An 18,412-nucleotide genomic window follows, 5' to 3' on the forward strand; every position below is an offset into this window, starting at 1 on the left:
TTTACTACAGCTCAAATCAAGATGGGAGATTACTACTGGTATGGTTGTGATCAACATAGAGATGTCAATGCTGCTGTTGATATGTATGTAAAGGCAGCAAAAGCAAATGACCCTCATGTAAGTATTATGAAACTATGATATCATTGCACTAACTGCATCTAACTTTGACTAGAGTGTAAGCTGTAGGCAGTAATGCTGATTTGTTAAAAGTATCTCAAAGTTGTCACACAAAACTAAAAAAAAATGTGTGTTTCAAAATAAGAGCAATTAAATGCTACTACAGGAAATCAAGGAATTTTCATAAACTTTGAGTTCTTGAGGACCTCCACTGAACAGTGAATGAGGAACAAGTTTCAATCTAGTGTTTCATCACTATAGCATGTCATGTAAGTGGTGTAGAAATTGTGAAATGACTCCCCAGAACCCAAAGTTTAAAAAAATACTTTCCTGCAATGACATTCCATTTACAGTTACTGTAATAATGGTAGATATTAAATATAATATATTTTATTTGTGTTGCCTGAAAGTTCACAGTAAGTTCTGTATAACAGTGTTTGGTCCATACTGTGGCCAGAAATTCTTGAACCAATGCGATTTAAAAATACATACAGCAAAAACCATGTGTGTTCATCAGAAGACTGCACATAACCTGAATTACATTTAATAATTAACATCTACCATTTGGCCAGTTGAGATTGTTGTTTTACTCACTAGGTAAGAGCTCTTTTATAACTGATCACAGCAGGAGTAATTGAAGAGAGAATCAGTTTTGTTTACATTCATTCAGTATTTTAGACTCCCCACAATAGCAATCATGCATTCAGCAGTAAAAATGTTGTTATATATCAAGTAACAACAACAACCTGAACGTGCACAATGATCAACATTGATTACAAATGCATATGTTACATATAGTCTTCTAGCACACATTGCCTGTTTTGGCTGTAATTTGTATTCTTATTAATTATCCAGGGTCTATTTAATCTTGCCTATCTGGTTGAAGAAGGTGTAGATATACCTAAGCATGCCTGGATCTCTTTAGGAATTCCAGTTGATGTCTACAATAAAACAGAGAAAAGAGTGATACTGACTGAGTTATACAACAGGTAAGAAAATGACTCACAGATAACAGAAACATAGCAAGTGCAAACTGGATATAAGTTATGTTGGGAAGAACAACATCTCACCATATTTGTGCTGTGTTTATAAAATGGCAAGAATACTACAGAAAACCAAGGGACAAAGCTCGGAAGCCGGAAACGATACTATGAGGTGATGATACCACCAATTTGAATGAGGGCGCTGTATTCTCAATTTCCTGTTTGCAGTCTGGAATTGATTAACAATGTTGACATTTTATTTTGGTTTTAGATGTCGGGATCATAATAATGAGGAATCCTTTGTTCCATGTAGCCTTGCGTTACTCCGAATACAATTGATGGATGTATGGACTAAATACAGTGTTGTAATGCAGGTATGTAGACAAGTATTATGTAGTGTACATATGTTATCAGAGATGTTTAGATACGCATACATTTACAGGAGCATTACTGTGTGGGCATACACATATAGTGACTCATACAGATTTGTGTTTAGCTATGCTTTCAGAACACAAACTTCAAAGACAGTGGAATGTGCATGCACGCTTTGGAAACTTCTGTCCAGAAACAATACATGAAATTTTTTTCCAAACTTTTCCTTCAAGAACCCAAACGAAAAACAAACAGTTTACAGTTACATTTCCTAACTTTAATATGAAAAATTACGACATTTGATATAAAAAAAATGACAGAAACTTAACACATGTTTACAGTTACATGGAGACCATCCTTTTGATGTAGTTGAATGTCTGCTACAGAATATATGGGTTGTCTTTGAATCATGTGACTGGCGCTACATGTACAGAACACATACAAATAAGTACATGTAAACTTCTCTAATCATTGTACATTGTAGTTGGCTGACTTTCAAAGAGTCTGATAACCAAACTAGGTTTACTCTGAAAATTTCTGCTCACAGAGTCACAAATATTTTTGGGAAGCAAATCCCAAATTTCCACTGACATCTCATCGGTATCGTCAGGGGTGTATTACAGTGGGCATGGGATTCACTTCAAGAAATCTTCTGTCTCCGAGTAGAAATGTCCATTTGTCACCATGAACCCAGAGTCCATAAACATTCATTTCTTGCAAACTAGGGTTAAAACTCCATCTATAACACAGCCATACTAAGTATAGTTGAAAACAGGTCTTGTAGGATTAATTTGGCAATGAACATTCAAAAGACTGATTCTAAATAGTCTTTCTGTGAATAATCAAGATAAAAGTTTAAATAAAAGAATTAATTTGGAATCAGCCATTATCAAAGAGTTTAAAGTTACATGTAATGCCTATTTTTACCAAAGATACAAATAAAAGATAGCAAGGTGCAAGTCTACCAACAAGGTATTTGTTTGTACACAAAAAACTACAAATTAATCTTAGCAACTGTTACAGTGCTAAATTCATGAAGATAGTAAATGTTACATTATATGTAGTTCTACATTGTATTTATTTATTTATTTATTTTTTTTTGGGGGGGGGGTCATTTTATGAACGGCCAATTTTCATCCATGAGTAGATATGCAAACTGTCAGACACAATAGCTTCCATACATGGACTGCAGTCATTACAATATCAAGCATTTCAAAATAAAATAGTCTGTCCCAATCTTCTTAATGAAACGTTTATTCCAAGTTATATTATTAATAGATACCATTCACTCCTTTCTCTTCTAGTTCTCAAGTGCCATTGGAGTTGCCATAGTAACATATATCACCTTGAGTGCAATAAGAGCCCAAATCAGACAGCAGCACTTGATAGAATCAGTCTAAAACCAGGAAGTACCACTACTGCAATAATCACTGCTGTATGGACAACTACCACAAGTATGGGTACCACTACTGCAATAATCACTGCTGTATGGGCCACTACCACAAGTACCACTAGTATGGGTACTACTATCACAGATACCACTACAAGTACCATCTCTAAAAGTACTACTGCTGTATGAACAACTCTCATAAGTACCACTAGTATGGGTACCACAGTACCACTAGCACAGATACCACTACAAGTACCACCGCTACAAGTATTACTGCTGTAAGGACCATTACCACTTGTACCACTAGTTACCACAAGTGCCATAGCTGCCATTAGCTCTGCATTCACAGTGTTCTAGTATGCAAATCAAAATTGTCAATACAAAGTTAGTCTGTCTACCATGGCAAAGCCACCGGTATACATTCCTATGAAACAGACAAATATTAACCTATGTACAAATAAAGATGATATAACTCTTGACTCTGAATGATACAATATTTGTACCTGTCCTTGTATATTTTGTACTTCCTAAGAATGAGTACAAAAATACTCCTAAACGTCTGACCATACATAAACTTTCAGTAATACTTTCATGGTGGCAATTGCATGAAATTTGTTAAAAACAATTTTCTGAATCTGACCATGTTTGTTTTCTCATGTCTACACTTAGGTACAAAATTTTGCATGCTTAGAATTTTTCAATAAGCCATTTTTCATCTCGCGGCAGATCTCACGAGATCCCACTTGAGCCATCACATCCATAGCAACCACATGAGGGTGGTCAAGCTGAAAGTGTCAAATGCTTATAACAACACTATTGTTTTCAACATCATCACACATGGCCACAGTGAAAGCTTGACCATGATCACATGTTTGACAATCGTTGTTGCTAGGCATATTTGCATATCTCGCAAGATCTGCAACGAGACATAAAATCCCTTATTGGAAAGTTATATTTGTAAGCACATTTTAAAATTGTGGTAATATACCATATTACATGTTTTAGCTGTTGAATGTCTATGTGGCAGTGTTACATGTTCATTTCTTTGATCAGATGTTTCAAACCAAGTTTATATTCATTCATATTGCATTCCTGCTATACATTCCCATATGATACAGTTTCGTATTTTGACAGTCATAAAAACCACATTGTTCATAGCCTGGAATCTATGCAGATGGTGCTTTTGAATTTGTTATTTCCCCAACACTAGATTGGTAAATCAAAATTCAAAATCCCCAATCACCTATATAGATTCTAGGTGAATATTGTTCATTGCTCAAAACGTTCGTTTTAGCTATTAATTCAGAGGCTATCTAAAAGTATCTTTAAGAAATATCACTTCAGATACTCACATAAGTATGTTGTCTGTATCTACACATATCTCAGGCTTTTAACTCTGAGTATTTCATTCCTATAACTATATTACAGCTAAAATGATGTTGGCATAAGAATGTTTTCTGGATGTATGCAGTATTTTCATTCTCACAACTATATTATAGTTAGAATGGTGTAGGCTTGGTGTTTCACTTATGGGACATTACGTTTTTGACACAGAGCTAGACACATTTCAACTCTAGACTAACAATAACAGAGACACAATAAACACAGCAGGATCCTTTGCCCAATCATATTGAACTGTGATACGCAGTGCTATTCTTTCTCAGTGCAGTAGAAACAGGCTTCTAATGAAAACATTACACATGGACTTGATGATTTTAATGGCTGCAATTGTTTATTTTATAACTGATAATCATGATTACAACTTGACTACTTCTACATCCCCACTGTGTGCGGCACCAATGTAATTGTTTATTTTGCATTTAATTAGAAGTTATCTGAGGGTGTGTAAAAAATGTCATTTTACATGAGTGAAACACCGAGGTAACATCATTTTATCTGTATTATCAGCCATCAGACAGAAGTTTATTTCATTACACTACTCAATGATATATGATATAATTTCATAATTTCTATGTATTTCAGTTATTTAGAAGGGAATGAGTGTATTGAATGTAACTATATATCAGGAACACCATCATTACTTCTGTGATATTTTCATCTTTTTGTTTTAATATTGTTCACTGCCAGTTATCTGCTAAACTATTAAAGTTACTGAATATTCAATGTTCAATTTTAGATAATAAAACAAATTAATGAAACGTGTGACAGCTAGAACCAGAGGATGGGATCACCATCATATCTTTACAGGACTAAAAATTCATGGTAGTCCTGCGTTCATAGACTATTAATTCTTGTTTTGAGGCTACAAGTGGTCACCATGCATACACATTTCAGAAAGTAGTAACTCACTAGGACTAACAAAGGATAAAGTTCATTTTGATCCACATCCATGCATTCTCACACGCTGGAGACAAAACAGATTGGACCAGCATGCATAGTGGCATATGTTTTATTGTTGACACAAAGACCTCTATGGTTTTATGATGATGTTGACAATGATGCTATTTCATCCAAAATTAACGTGAACAAATGTCTACATTAATAATGTTTTTAATATGAATCAAAATTTTTGATGAGTCTACCAACAATTGTTACATTGTGATGAGACTCTGAGTTGTCATAGCAACTGAATTCACAATAAGTATAGAGAAGTAAAGATGTTTACTAACCAAAATTATACTTATTAAATCTTATTTGTTTGCATTTGTCTGTAGCAAAGGATTTAGTAGAAGTTAAAAATAAGAATTTAAGGTATTGACCAATCAAAACTCTCCAACTTGACAGCTTCAGAAGTCAGGCCATCTACCAATCAAAACTTGCCTAACTTGAATAAAGTTTAATAGATGCAGAATTTGGGCTACCAACCAATCAAAACTTTTGTAGCTTGATGAATACAGAATTTTGGTTATCTATCAATCAGAACTTTTCTGGCTTGAAAGGTACAGAAGTCGCGCTATCTACCAATCAAAACTTTTGTAGCTTGATGAATACAGAAGTCGAGCTATCTACCAATCAAAATGTCTGTAGCTTGATAAATACAGAAATCAGGCTATCAACCAATCAAAAGTTTTGTATCTTAATAAATACAGTAGTCAGGCTATCTCCCAATCAAAAGTTTTGTAGCTTGATACATGCAGAAGTCAGGCTATGTACCAATCACAACTTGTCTATCATGATATTTATACATAGTGTAATGTTTTTGTCTATTTACAATAGTATATATTTTGATCCATGCTTTAGACTTGTAACTGGTGTTTGTTTTTTATTTATTTCCTCTAATACTTGCTGGAATATTTACAATGACAAGATGAATATAAATAAAATAATACTAAATTTGATTTGATGTTTGAGATGATGAGATAATGTGTATGTGTTGTTTGTGAAAAGTTTGTGTGCTTTGATTGACAAGTACCGGTATAGTATTGAATCAGCCATAGCAACAACCGCATCCTGGGATTGCTATGGCAACGAGAGTTTACTGGGGACGTATATGTTATTAACCGTGTTGTGATGGGTGAATGTTCTAAAGTCTTGAAAGTTGTGAGGTAACCATGCAAGGTGCAGTAAATCCAACTTAAAATAAGTGACAGATACATTCAGGCTTACTTCAAATATTAAAACATGAATGGACATCTTGTAGACGAGAATCCTGTGTTTTTCTTAACTGAATTAGACACCAAATTTACTATATTGAATTGCTAGACTTCATTGTTGAAATTTTCAAAAAAATATATAATAAGGGATGTACATAGATAATATCGATTGAAAGGAATTTTGTCGATTTCTGCGATTGCTTTCCTAGCGTGATACGCATTCGTAATACGCAGAATCACGCGTTCCATAATTCGGGTCATTGTGCGTACGTATTGTGACGTAGTTTGGCTTACGAAATCTGGACACTAGGGCATTACGCGTCTGTCACAAAGGTCATGGAAATCACGTAAAACATCAGTTGAGGCTGAAAAACCCCGTCTTTGAAGATGACATAGTGACGGGAACATTGTGATAAGATCTCGGATGGAGGAATCTGAGTCGGGGGAGCCTGGCGCGCGTCGTCGCAGCAGTCGTTCAATCATCAGAACAGGTGTAAAGATAAGCCCGACTGAAGACAATGATGCAGAAGATGGTGAGACCGGGGAGGATTATGCAGATAAAAGACCCGCTAGGCACTCCACGACTGATTCTACAATATTCAAAGCAAATACAAATTCAAAAGTGACAGATAAAACCGAGACCATGGAACGGGAGAGCAAAGTGTCGTTTCGAGCCAAAGAGAAGAAGGCTGCTACGTATCTTGGCGTCCCGAAGGATGAGGAGAGCGGGGAAAAGCCAGAAGGGAAGCCAAGCTTTATTAGGGAACAACTATGGTCCATCTTCGAACCAACGGACAATAGATTATCCTTGAAATTATTCGGAAGTAGAAAAGCATTGATGAAAGAAAAACGAAGGTTACAAGCCCAGGGAAACTGGATTATTCATCCGTGTAGTTACTTTAGGTGAGAAATCATGACATAATTATTCACAATGTGTACTAGACTTACTAACTTTGTTGTCTTTGAATTCTTCTTGTAAGTCAACAATTTTGACTAAAAACTTGCATTTTGCTGTTATGCCCGTTTCTGCCCGTTTTCAGGACATGCAATGAACATTGGGAATGGTTACAAAAATAGTTTCACTCGTGACCACTGCCATTCTTTATTTATTTTTTTTGCAAGTATTTGCATCTTTTAAATGTTGATACGTTTCAATGGTTGTTTATCACCAACCTGGATATTTCCAGTTTGATCTTTCTTGAAAGGCAGAGTGAACTTTTCAATGCTTTACCGTACACCAACATACAATTTGACACTTTACTTCGTAAGTCAGTGAACGTCTAAGTTAATTGATAGGAATGGTGCGTATGAAAATATCCCCACTTTGCACATTGAGTTAGCTTGAACACACTATGTAATAAGAGTCGAAGTCACATCGTAATTCCTTGCAGAACATGTGTGATATAGCATTTGACCTGTCTATCTACGAAACGGGTCACTCTATCTAATGTCGATTTGTCCCGATAACACACTACATCAAGGATTTGATTCGTTTCAATTTATGATAACGGTTTGATTGACTCGGTACACACATTAATGTATAATACTAGTAATACATTGTATATGAAAATAGAAAAGTTACCATGAGGGTTTGTATAGATTTTTTCTCATTTTTTTTAAAACAAGGAAGAGCTAAGGATTGATTTTCTACGTTACCATCTGATTGATGATTCCCCATGTGTTCTCAAGTCACTTGTGACATTACTTACATTAGCATTGCCATTAATACGTCTTCCAACGTCACATGTACGTTTCCCCATTAGGGAGAGGTCATTTTAACTAGATGGGAGGGGTGAAGCTTATGCGTTTTAAATTCTGAATTCAGTTTTCTGGAAACACCACTCTCCATGTTCGATGACAAAAACAAATCAGTGTCACTAGCAGTAAAAAGACAGCATGTTTGTAAACATTCAACAGTTTAACCTAGTGCAAATTGTGATTTCGATCTAAGCACAGAGACATGTGTCTCTGGTTTTTTTTTATATCAAGGAAGAAACAATGATTAAACAACTACACAAAAATATGGCATGATGCACTTTATAGGTGAATAAATCTGATCTGCTGTAACGATCGGTAAACACGGTAAAAGATTTTCCAAAGTACTCATGTAACCCCAGCCACACGTGCTCTTTGCCAGACTTATGCCTGGACCTTCTCCCATGGTCATTGAAACGATTTTTCAGCAATTACATCATCAAAAATCACCCCCTGTAAGTCAAAAGTGGCCGGTCCCTTAGTTCTTCGCTAGTATCCACGACAGCACGTTTACATTTACACATAAGCGACGGATATCGATCGGACTGTACGAAATCACATAAAGGTAAACATTAGTGAATGTCATCGACGTTCGATCGTTTAATCTCCAATATGTGATCTAGGATCAGCTGTACACAAATCCACGAATCAAGAGATTAGTCTTATTCAGAAATACATTGCTTGGCCGTCGAGAAAGGTTTAAAACAAAACTGACCCATCAACATGAACGAAAGAAAAGGTCAGTTTGATAGTAATGGAACTTTACATTTCAAAAAACAAGTCAACGTACCGCCAAATTCCAATATTGACATCAATATACGTAATTTATCAAGATACACTCCGGTAATTTTTACTTCTCGACTTAGACAAACAAATGGACAGGCCAAAGGTATTACTGGATACCGGTTGTTAGATATTACATGTTCTTTACAAACACAGGCGCGCATTGCATATTAATTGAAATTCGATGATAGCAAATTGTGATGTTTTGCATATAGAACGGTTGTCGTCCTCGCTAGTACTTTCTCGCTGACTTTAGTGGATTCCAAAATATTAGAAATCGACATGTGGTCAAATTCAGCTCTGATTTGGTTCTATTCAAAGAGTTCAAAGTTCAAAACACCGTCGTCTACATTGATCCACAATACATACATAACCAAGATTTGAATAGCACAGAAAGTCGAATTTATTTTATTACGACTTAACTTGTTTCAAGGATCACGTTTTTTTTAGCGAAGTTATATTTGCAATAATATTTATCAATAAAAAATAACAGTGAGTAGGAAACTTGAAGACAGAAGCCATCACCAACCGCCTAATACGTTTTGTAAACATATAGATAGAAAGACTGCTAGGACTGGAATATGAGTAAATACCAAAATGGTCACATGTCTTCATTTTTTTTAAAAACCAGCTGACGTATCATGTATCAGAAAGGGTTCTTTCATCGACATCTACATCTAAAGTTTATATAGTTTACCTGTTTATGACTACCTCATGTCACTATGATAAATAAATTGTTTACTTATTTACCCATCTATCTATCTATCTATCTATCTATCTATCTATCTATCTATCTATCTATCTATCTATCTATCTATCTATCTATCTATCTATCTATCTATCTATCTATCTGTCTGTCTGTCTGTCTGTCTGTCTGTCTGTCTGTCTGTCTGTCTGTCTGTCTGTCTGTCTGTCTGTCTGTCTGTCTGTCTGTCTGTCTGTCTGTCTGTCTGTCTGTCTGTCTGTCTGTCTGTCTGTCTGTCTGTCTGTCTGTCTGTCTGTCTGTCTGTCTGTCTGTCTGTCAGACAACTGCATGTTATAGTCTCACCTAAATGTTAATCACAATGTGAAGCGAGTATTTATACCCCTCTGTCAAAAATTAGTAGATGTAATGGCAATAAATGACATCCAGCATAAATAAGCTATTCTGAAGAGTTCGTTGGCTGATTAGTGACATGATGAATTCATTCAAAAAATGTATTTAAGGTGTGTGTGATGATTGCATATATGTCAATACCATCAGATACAGTTATATATTTACATAATAGATTGTACTATAGTAAATCGCCTTTGGTTATGTTGTTCCAATTATGCCACGAAGAGAGACCACCTTTGGAATCATGTTTTATATTCATTGTCGACTTAAACAGGTGTTTTCTATTCAACCTGCCATCACATTTAATATAAGATTTCCATTCTCCGTAAATCGATAATTAGCCATAGAATGAGTACATGTCGATTACTTTGATGAGATTGTGTGCTATAATTAGACAACGGTAGAATGACATTATCAACCATCTATGAAAGCTTGAGATATTATCTGTTATACACAATTGCAGAAGAACGTGTGTTAGAGAGAGGTGGCGAAACATCTCCTTGGAGATGACCCCGTGACCTTATGACGTCATACATTCAGTTGGTATAGTGATGATACCTACAATGTCAACGCTTTAGTAAATTTAAATTTCATGTAAAAATGTTGAAGTTTAATCATTCAACAAGGTTTCCTAGTCGATGACTTTGTGTTCATTGCTGTTTGTGGTAAATTGACTAGAGAAGTTTTATTTGTATTAAAATGTTTTGGACTGGACATGAAATTAAAACAAACCTGACTTATCAAGAACTATCAAGTTATTCATTTTGCTAGATCGTTCATTTAGTACCTTGAAGAAATTCAGTAGATATTACAATAGTGTATATTACATGTATATGAACAAGTGTACATAAAACAGTTATGTTAATCAAGCGGCAGACCCCAAAAATAATTGACGCTAACCATACATATACGAAGCTTAATTGTTAACAGGTAACTGGTGTTTTTTGTGTAGTCGCTCCCACATTGTATGAAGAGATCGAGATGTTAATATCAAAAGCGCCCTCAACCACAAAATCTCCGGTGTTTAAGTAATACAACTCCATTTTACTTTACATGTAAATCTGTTTTACTTTCAATTTCGTATCATGAAATTTTATTTGACCCAGATTTGTTGCATATGAATCTCGTCAAATATTACTGTTTGTTTGTTTTTGTTTTCTTTCAGATTTTACTGGGATATGATAATGTTACTATGTTTGCTTCTCAACTTAGTTATACTACCCGTTGTTATTGCTTTCTTTAACGACGACCTCGGCTCACACTGGATCATTTTCAATTGTGTCTCCGATACCTTTTTCATCCTTGATATTGTTCTCAACTTTCGGACTGGTATATTCGTACGAGACAGGGCAGAACAAGTGATACTAGAACCTAAGGTTATTGCAAAGAAGTATTTACGTACATGGTTCACGATAGATCTGTTATCGTCTCTACCCATGGACTATATATTTTTAATAACTGGTGGAGCCTCCGATTCTGAGATGTACAAAGCTACACGGGCTTTAAGAATATTACGTCTAGCAAAACTACTCAGTCTTCTACGTCTGCTGAGGCTATCTCGTCTTGTGCGATATGTCAGGCAATGGGAGGAAGTAAGTATTGAATTTTGGAAGTTTCGTCGACCCTGTCTTGTGTGCGTGCGTGCGTGCGTGCCTGTGCCTGTGCCTGTGTGTGTGTATGTATGTATGTGACGTGTGTGTGTGTGTGTGTGTGTGTGTGTGTGTGTGTGTGTGTGTGTGTGTGTGAACACATCTCCTCCTTCATGTAAATGACACCCCAGTTATTAACTATAGTCTTTTATAATTAAATTATAATTAAGGATGTGTAAATGTGGTAAATATGAGACGAAGTGACACCTTTGACTTAATTTACCCTCGGTGATCTCTCCCCTGGGGGCTGTAGACAATCAAAGTGCTACTGCGTCTCGTACTACTCTTGGGCAGATTTGGCAGCTGTGTGGTCACTAATCTTGTAAACCTGACTAAATTAAGGCTGAAAGCAGTTCTGAAGTTTGTATGGGTTGTGTTTCTTTTACTTGTTTTCCTTCATTGCGATCGTCAATATGTCGGGAAAATAGTTTAATTTATCAGAATATGGCTGTAATTCTTGCCTCCACATTGTAAATATTGATTTATTTCATTGTATTCATACTACAGTGGGTTAATGTAGCCAGTGCAGTAATCCGTATATTTAATCTGATCTGGATAATGCTACTTGTTGGTCACTGGAATGGATGCCTACAATTCCTGGTTCCAATGTTACAAGAATTCCCTGCAGACAGTTGGGTATCCGTTAACAACCTTACTGTAAGTACCCTTATATTGCACATCTTACCAAATCAAATTATAAGACATAATAGTAAGTTACCAGTTTGTATAAGTCTGTGATATTGAACAATTTACTTTGTTCAAATTAAGGTAACCAGAGGTGATTCTAGTCCCTACTTCACGAAAATGTATAACTTTAAAGCTGGTTTTGGGCCGCGTTCAGATTTGTAAATATGCCAACCGACCTGTAATGGCTGGATGATTTATACCTGTCCATCCTCTCACACGTGGACTAACCTACGCTGAATCTGAACCGACTTAAATTATTCACATTTAGGGTTTTTTAAGTGTGGTTAAGACTAGAGTTGACTCTGAGATGGTATAAAGTGCCCAGTGTGAACCCACATTACCTATATGTATCCATTTATTGCAGGGTATTTGTGAATACGTCTACCGATTATAGTTGTTGAAATTTTGTCTGTGCACATTTGTGATACAGATAGGGCTGTTCGTGACATTCTCATAATTTGGTTAGTTTCTAGTAATAGTGACAATAAAAGCGAATTGATATACTACTAACAAAATGAGAGGATACAGAGAAACAATTTGAAAACATGGAAGGATGTAGAGAGAAGTGTGTAAGTGAGTGAGAGTTAAGATTGAAATAGGTAAGTTTTATGGGCAGAGCTGAAGGAGGACCGAATGACAGTGACGAAGACTGTGGGGAAGACTGTTCCAAATTGAAGGAGTAAGTGTAAGCAAAGGAACGCTCGCCGAGCTTCTTAGTGACAAATGGTATCTTTAGGATGCGGGTGTCGGAAGAAGTTTTTGGTTTCTGCGCAGTAAGTGTGTGTAATTGCACCCTACCAATAGGGTGTCGGGCTTTAAAAGGTTAATAAGTTAAACACAGATTGAATTGTGTAAGTGTTCAGCAAAGTGATCAAAGGTATGACAAAACCATACCATGCAAATAATAACCAAAATTCAATTCGTTTACCTCCTATTATATTGTGACTATACTTTTTTTCCTACTTTTTATGTCGCAGAACTCAACATGGAGTGAGCAATACACCTGGTCCGTCTTCAAAGCTATGTCACATATGTTATGTATAGGGTATGGTCGTTTTCCACCTCGAGGAACGGTTGATGTATGGCTAACGATGTTGAGTATGATATCCGGAGCGACGTGCTATGCTTTATTCATCGGACATGCTACCAACCTTATACAGTCCGTCGACTGCGCTGCCAGAATTTATCGAGAAAAGGTAAGTGTATATATATATTTGCCACTGTTTACAGGTTTTTACAAAACTCTACGTTGTATTTATAAACCGAGGATTCATTCAGCGGTGTTTGAACACAATATAGTTGTTAGTTTTGTTCTGTACAATATACACACTGTGTTTTGTGACAACGATGAATGAATATGACAACGATGGATGGAAGGATAGATGGATGGATGAATGAATGAAGGAATGAATGAATGAATGAACGAACGAACGAACGAACGAACGAACGAATTAACAAATGAATAAATCTCTAAACGAGCAAATGCAATAACTTTTTCCATTGTAAAGGGTGTACGTGCACGTACCTCTTGTAAGGTAAATGCTAAAATTGGACTCTTTTGAGAACCGCGATACAGTTTACTGGTTACAAACAAAGCACGTGTACGAATATCTTGTAAAGACGTACAAGACTTGTATTACAAAAGTCAATATGGAAATTTACATAAATATAAATATAAATAATATACAAAACTGACAATATGATTCTTTTACAAACTTTCTAAAATCGATCAGTGGAAAAATAGTAAAATACGAACAAAATGAAATACGACATTTAAATCTAAGAACGAATTTATTGTCATCTCCTTGTGGTCCAATCTCCAATCTCCGACGTCCGTGTTCTGTAGTTTTGTTGTATGGTCTTGTATGACTTTTATTGAATTAATACCAGTCGTTATTACGTATTGTATATCCATAGTATAAACAAGTGGAAGAGTACATGGCGTTCCGTAAACTTCCACGACATTTACGTGAGGCTATAGCAGATTTCTATGAACACAGATACCAGGGCCAATACTTTGACGAAGCCGCCATATTGAATGAACTTTCACAGCCACTTCGCGAGGTGAGTCCTCTAAAGATTACCTGAGCGTGTGTGCTCATACATTCCATCATTACTTTCTGTGTACATATATTTCATCATCACTTTTTGTGTTCATATATTATATCATCACTTTCTGTGTTCATAGATTACATCATCACTTTCTGTGTTCATAGATTACATCATCACTTTCTGTGTTCATATATTCCATCATCACTTTCTGTGTTCATATATTCCATCACCACTTTCTGTGTTCATATATTCCGTCATCACTTTCTGTGTTCATACATGTCATCATCACTTTCTGTGTTCATAGATTACATCATCACTTTCTGTGTTCATATATTACATCATCACTTTCTGTGTTCATAGATTACATCATCACTTTCTGTGTTCATATATTCCATCACCACTTTCTGTGTTCATATATTCCGTCATCACTTTCTGTGTTCATAGATTACATCATCACTTTCTGTGTTCATAGATTACATCATCACTTTCTGTGTTCATATATTCCATCATCACTTTCTGTGTTCATATATTCCATCACCACTTTCTGTGTTCATATATTCCGTCATCACTTTCTGTGTTCATACATGTCATCATCATTTTCTGTGTTCATATATTCTATCATCACTTTCTGTGTTCATATATTCCATCATCATTTTCTGTGTTCATAGATTACATCATCACTTTCTGAGTTCATATATTCCATCATCACTTTCTGTAGCTGTGTTTACATCATCTCTATCAAGTTACCCTCCTTTGTAGTAGATCTTTGTGGCATCAGTGTGTCATGTACTCATATTCCCAGCACGTTTTCACATCAAAACTAAAAATAACCGTTTTTTACTTCTTCAACAAAAGACAAGTCGACCTTACATGGCCTTTTTGTGTTCATATATTACATCATCACTTTTTGTGTTCATAATAATGGGTATATCATCATCATTTTCTGCTCTCACATTTTTCATCACATATTTCGTTGTACCTGTTCTCGTTTCAGGACGTCATTAATTACAATTGTCGAGGGTTGGTGGCGTCTGTTCCATTCTTTCAAGACGCTGATCCATATTTTGTAACTAAAGTCGTCACAAAGTTAAAATTCGAAATATGTCAACCCGGGGATGTGATAATACGGGAAGGGACACGTGGAGACAGGATGTATTTCATTCAACAGGGAATTGTCGATGTACTGTCCAAGGAAGGAGAGGTCGCAACGAGCTTGAGTGATGGCTCGTACTTTGGGGGTAAGTTTCTAATTTCTTCGATATTATACCAGGTATTTCAGTTATTATCCGAATTTTTGTGGTATCTGCACGATTCATCTATAACGATCGCTATGCTAATAATCGACTAGTGTGTTTGTGATAAGTCAGAGAAATCACAATAATTGTAACTTTGTTAACTTGGCCTATTAAACTTGAAATTTGGCCGTTAAAAAAAAATATGAAACGCTTTCAAGAAGCATTAGTTCCGCAAGTGTCAAATCCTTGTTACATATTGTAAAAATGTTTACTTGATTCTAGGACGAAATGTAATGAAACTATGAGTGTTGTTTAGTTGACTGATAACGTATATGCCATGCCAAGTGGGGAAAGGCGTTGGTGAATAACGCCCCCAGTGGTCAAACTATACAATCTTCTGTCTTTCTGACACGAACGATAGCGTGGTAGTCTATCTAGTCCATAGCCGAACCTTTCATTGCTTCGTAACGGCTCAGACCATTAAACTACTTTTTAGTGGTCTCAGGTAACGGTTATGTTGTAAAGGATTTGACGACACACTTTCTTTTTTTCTCTTATTTTCCGTCCACAGAAATTTGTTTACTGACGAAAGAAAGACGAGTAGCAACTGTTCGTGCCGAAACGTATTGTCATCTTTTTTCTCTCTCTACGGACAACTTCCACGACGTTCTCCAAGAATACCCGTCTATGCGTAAAACATTGGAAAAGATAGCTTTACAAAGACTAAACAAAATTGGAAGAAAATCTAGAGTACTGAGTGCTAATTTAAAAGTTTCACATGATCAGTTAAAACAAGATGATGATGATGATGATGATGATGATGATGACGACGACGACGACGAAGATGACAACAAGGTTCTACAAAAGGTCAAGTTCAAGATAAGCTCGGATTGCGACGACAGTGCGAGTCAAATATCCGACGGTAGTGAAACTGTGATTGCTGTACATACACCTTCCGTCATAAACAGTGATTTCAAGCACACTATTGAATCAGCTAGCTTGAAGTCATTTAGTCAGGACTCCATGGTTTAGTAAATTCATTTAGTAATCATTGTAGAAACAGTTGATACAAAACAAGTAAATAAATAATAGTTGCGCTAGAGAATCAAGCAGCGTGTGAACTAATTAATCTTTAAATTAATGAACTTCTTCTGAAGGTGATTTCAGAGAATACGAACCCGTTGAGACTTATTTGATTATATATTCATGAAATGGTTTGTAAAAATCATAACATGGGTATCTCCCAAGCTGAAGTATACCGAGTAATTGATTTGATTTGATTTGATTTGATTTTTGTGGTTGAATAACACTGATTTTTCTTTCCCTGCTGACTAGTCTTTTCTTCCCGGAGGCGGAATATTTACTCCCTTTATTGATTAAATAAAGACACGGTGTTCTTTCTACTATCCCTTTATCTAAATGAAAACATTTCCCACCTTATAATTACCAAGGTACGACTTTCATTCAGTTTACCTACCATCTTATCTTCTTGGAAAGTATCATGCCACACTCACACACACACACACACACACACACACACACACACACACACACACACACACACACACACATGCATATAATTAGGTATAATGTACAAAGTCGGTATGCGATTACATGTTTATTTGGTGTCTAAAAAATCAAATCACATCACATCACATCACATCACACCACACCACACCACACCACACCACACCACACCACACCACACCACACCACACCACATCACATCACATCACATCACATCACAGCAAATCAAATCAAATCAAATCAAATCAAATCATGCTCGCTTAGTCCTGTGGTGTCAGTCACATTAGACGTGAAAGGTTGTAGGTGTCACATCATCAACGTCAGTCAAAGAACGGAAGATTATAGTACAAATGTACACACATAATGTAACCAGAGAGTAACATGCTGTGTGTGCTGAGACTCTGTCAACAAAACAACACTAGTACTGATTACAGAAGACGTGGTTTGAAAGTATTTTGACATATGTATGTGTATCAATAAAGTAAAGATTTGATATTTCTGAGGCGTGTACGAAAGGCAAGTCGAAAAATTAAATATTTGTTCTGTCTTACCGAGCCTTTTAATAATTTGTGTATTTGAATTCGAATGTCAGGCGTCTACGATCTTTCTGTATGTATTTGAATGTGTGTGTGTGGGGGGGGGGGGGGGTGGGGGGGTGGGGTGGGTGGGGGTGTGTATGTATGTGTGTGCCTGTATTTGAGTGTGTGTGTGGGTGTGTGGGGGTGTGTGTGTCTGTCTGTCTGTCTATCCGTGTGTCTGTCTGTCTGTCTGTCTGTCTGTCTGTCTGTCTGTCTGTCTGTCTGTCTGTGTCTATCTGTCTGTCTGTCTGTCTGTGTGTGTGTCTGTATGTATGTATGTATGTATGTATGTATGTATGTATGTCTGTCTGTCTGTCTGTCTGTCTGTCTGTCTGTCTGTCTGTCTGTGTATGTGTGTTTGTGCGTGCGTGTGTGTGTATTTGTTTGTTTGTTTGTTTGTGTATGTATGTATGTATGTGTTTGTTTCTGTGTGTGTTTCTGTGTGTGTTTCTCTGTGTGTGTTTCTCTGTGTGTGTGTGTGTGTGTGTGTGTGTGTGTGTGTGTGTGTGTGTGTGTGTGTGTTTAGAAGTTTGAAAGAACTTGGTTATTTTCCAAATCAGAAATTCCGACAAGGCTAAAATAATTGATGGAAGTGTTTCGAATGCAAGGAAATTGAATTGAAGTGAAAATTGGG

The 18,412-nt window shown here is 36.2% G+C and overlaps 2 protein-coding genes across 2 annotated transcripts in view; both read left to right on the top strand.

Moving 5' to 3' along the window:
- The window catches only part of LOC144443633 (protein sel-1 homolog 3-like), a 32,177-nt gene extending 29,234 nt beyond the window's left edge, over positions 1-2,943 (top strand). Inside the window, exons 20-23 of the mRNA XM_078133176.1 lie at positions 11-117; positions 973-1,106; positions 1,372-1,474; positions 2,777-2,943. Coding sequence (XP_077989302.1) covers positions 11-117; positions 973-1,106; positions 1,372-1,474; positions 2,777-2,872 — 440 coding nt within the window. The 3' untranslated portion in view covers positions 2,873-2,943. The remainder of the gene's footprint in view (positions 1-10; positions 118-972; positions 1,107-1,371; positions 1,475-2,776) is intronic.
- Positions 2,944-6,840: 3,897 nt separating this feature from the next.
- LOC144443634 (potassium/sodium hyperpolarization-activated cyclic nucleotide-gated channel 2-like) lies at positions 6,841-16,705 on the top strand. Its single transcript, XM_078133177.1, has 7 exons — positions 6,841-7,319; positions 11,216-11,642; positions 12,207-12,356; positions 13,364-13,582; positions 14,304-14,450; positions 15,433-15,676; positions 16,245-16,705. Exons 1-7 carry the CDS (start codon positions 6,841-6,843, stop codon positions 16,703-16,705), a joined length of 2,127 nt encoding a protein of 708 aa, XP_077989303.1.
- The last annotated feature ends 1,707 nt before the right edge of the window (positions 16,706-18,412 follow it).

This window comes from Glandiceps talaboti, chromosome 12, assembly GCF_964340395.1.
Source record: "Glandiceps talaboti chromosome 12, keGlaTala1.1, whole genome shotgun sequence".
NCBI classification, from domain to species: Eukaryota; Metazoa; Hemichordata; class Enteropneusta; family Spengelidae; genus Glandiceps; species Glandiceps talaboti.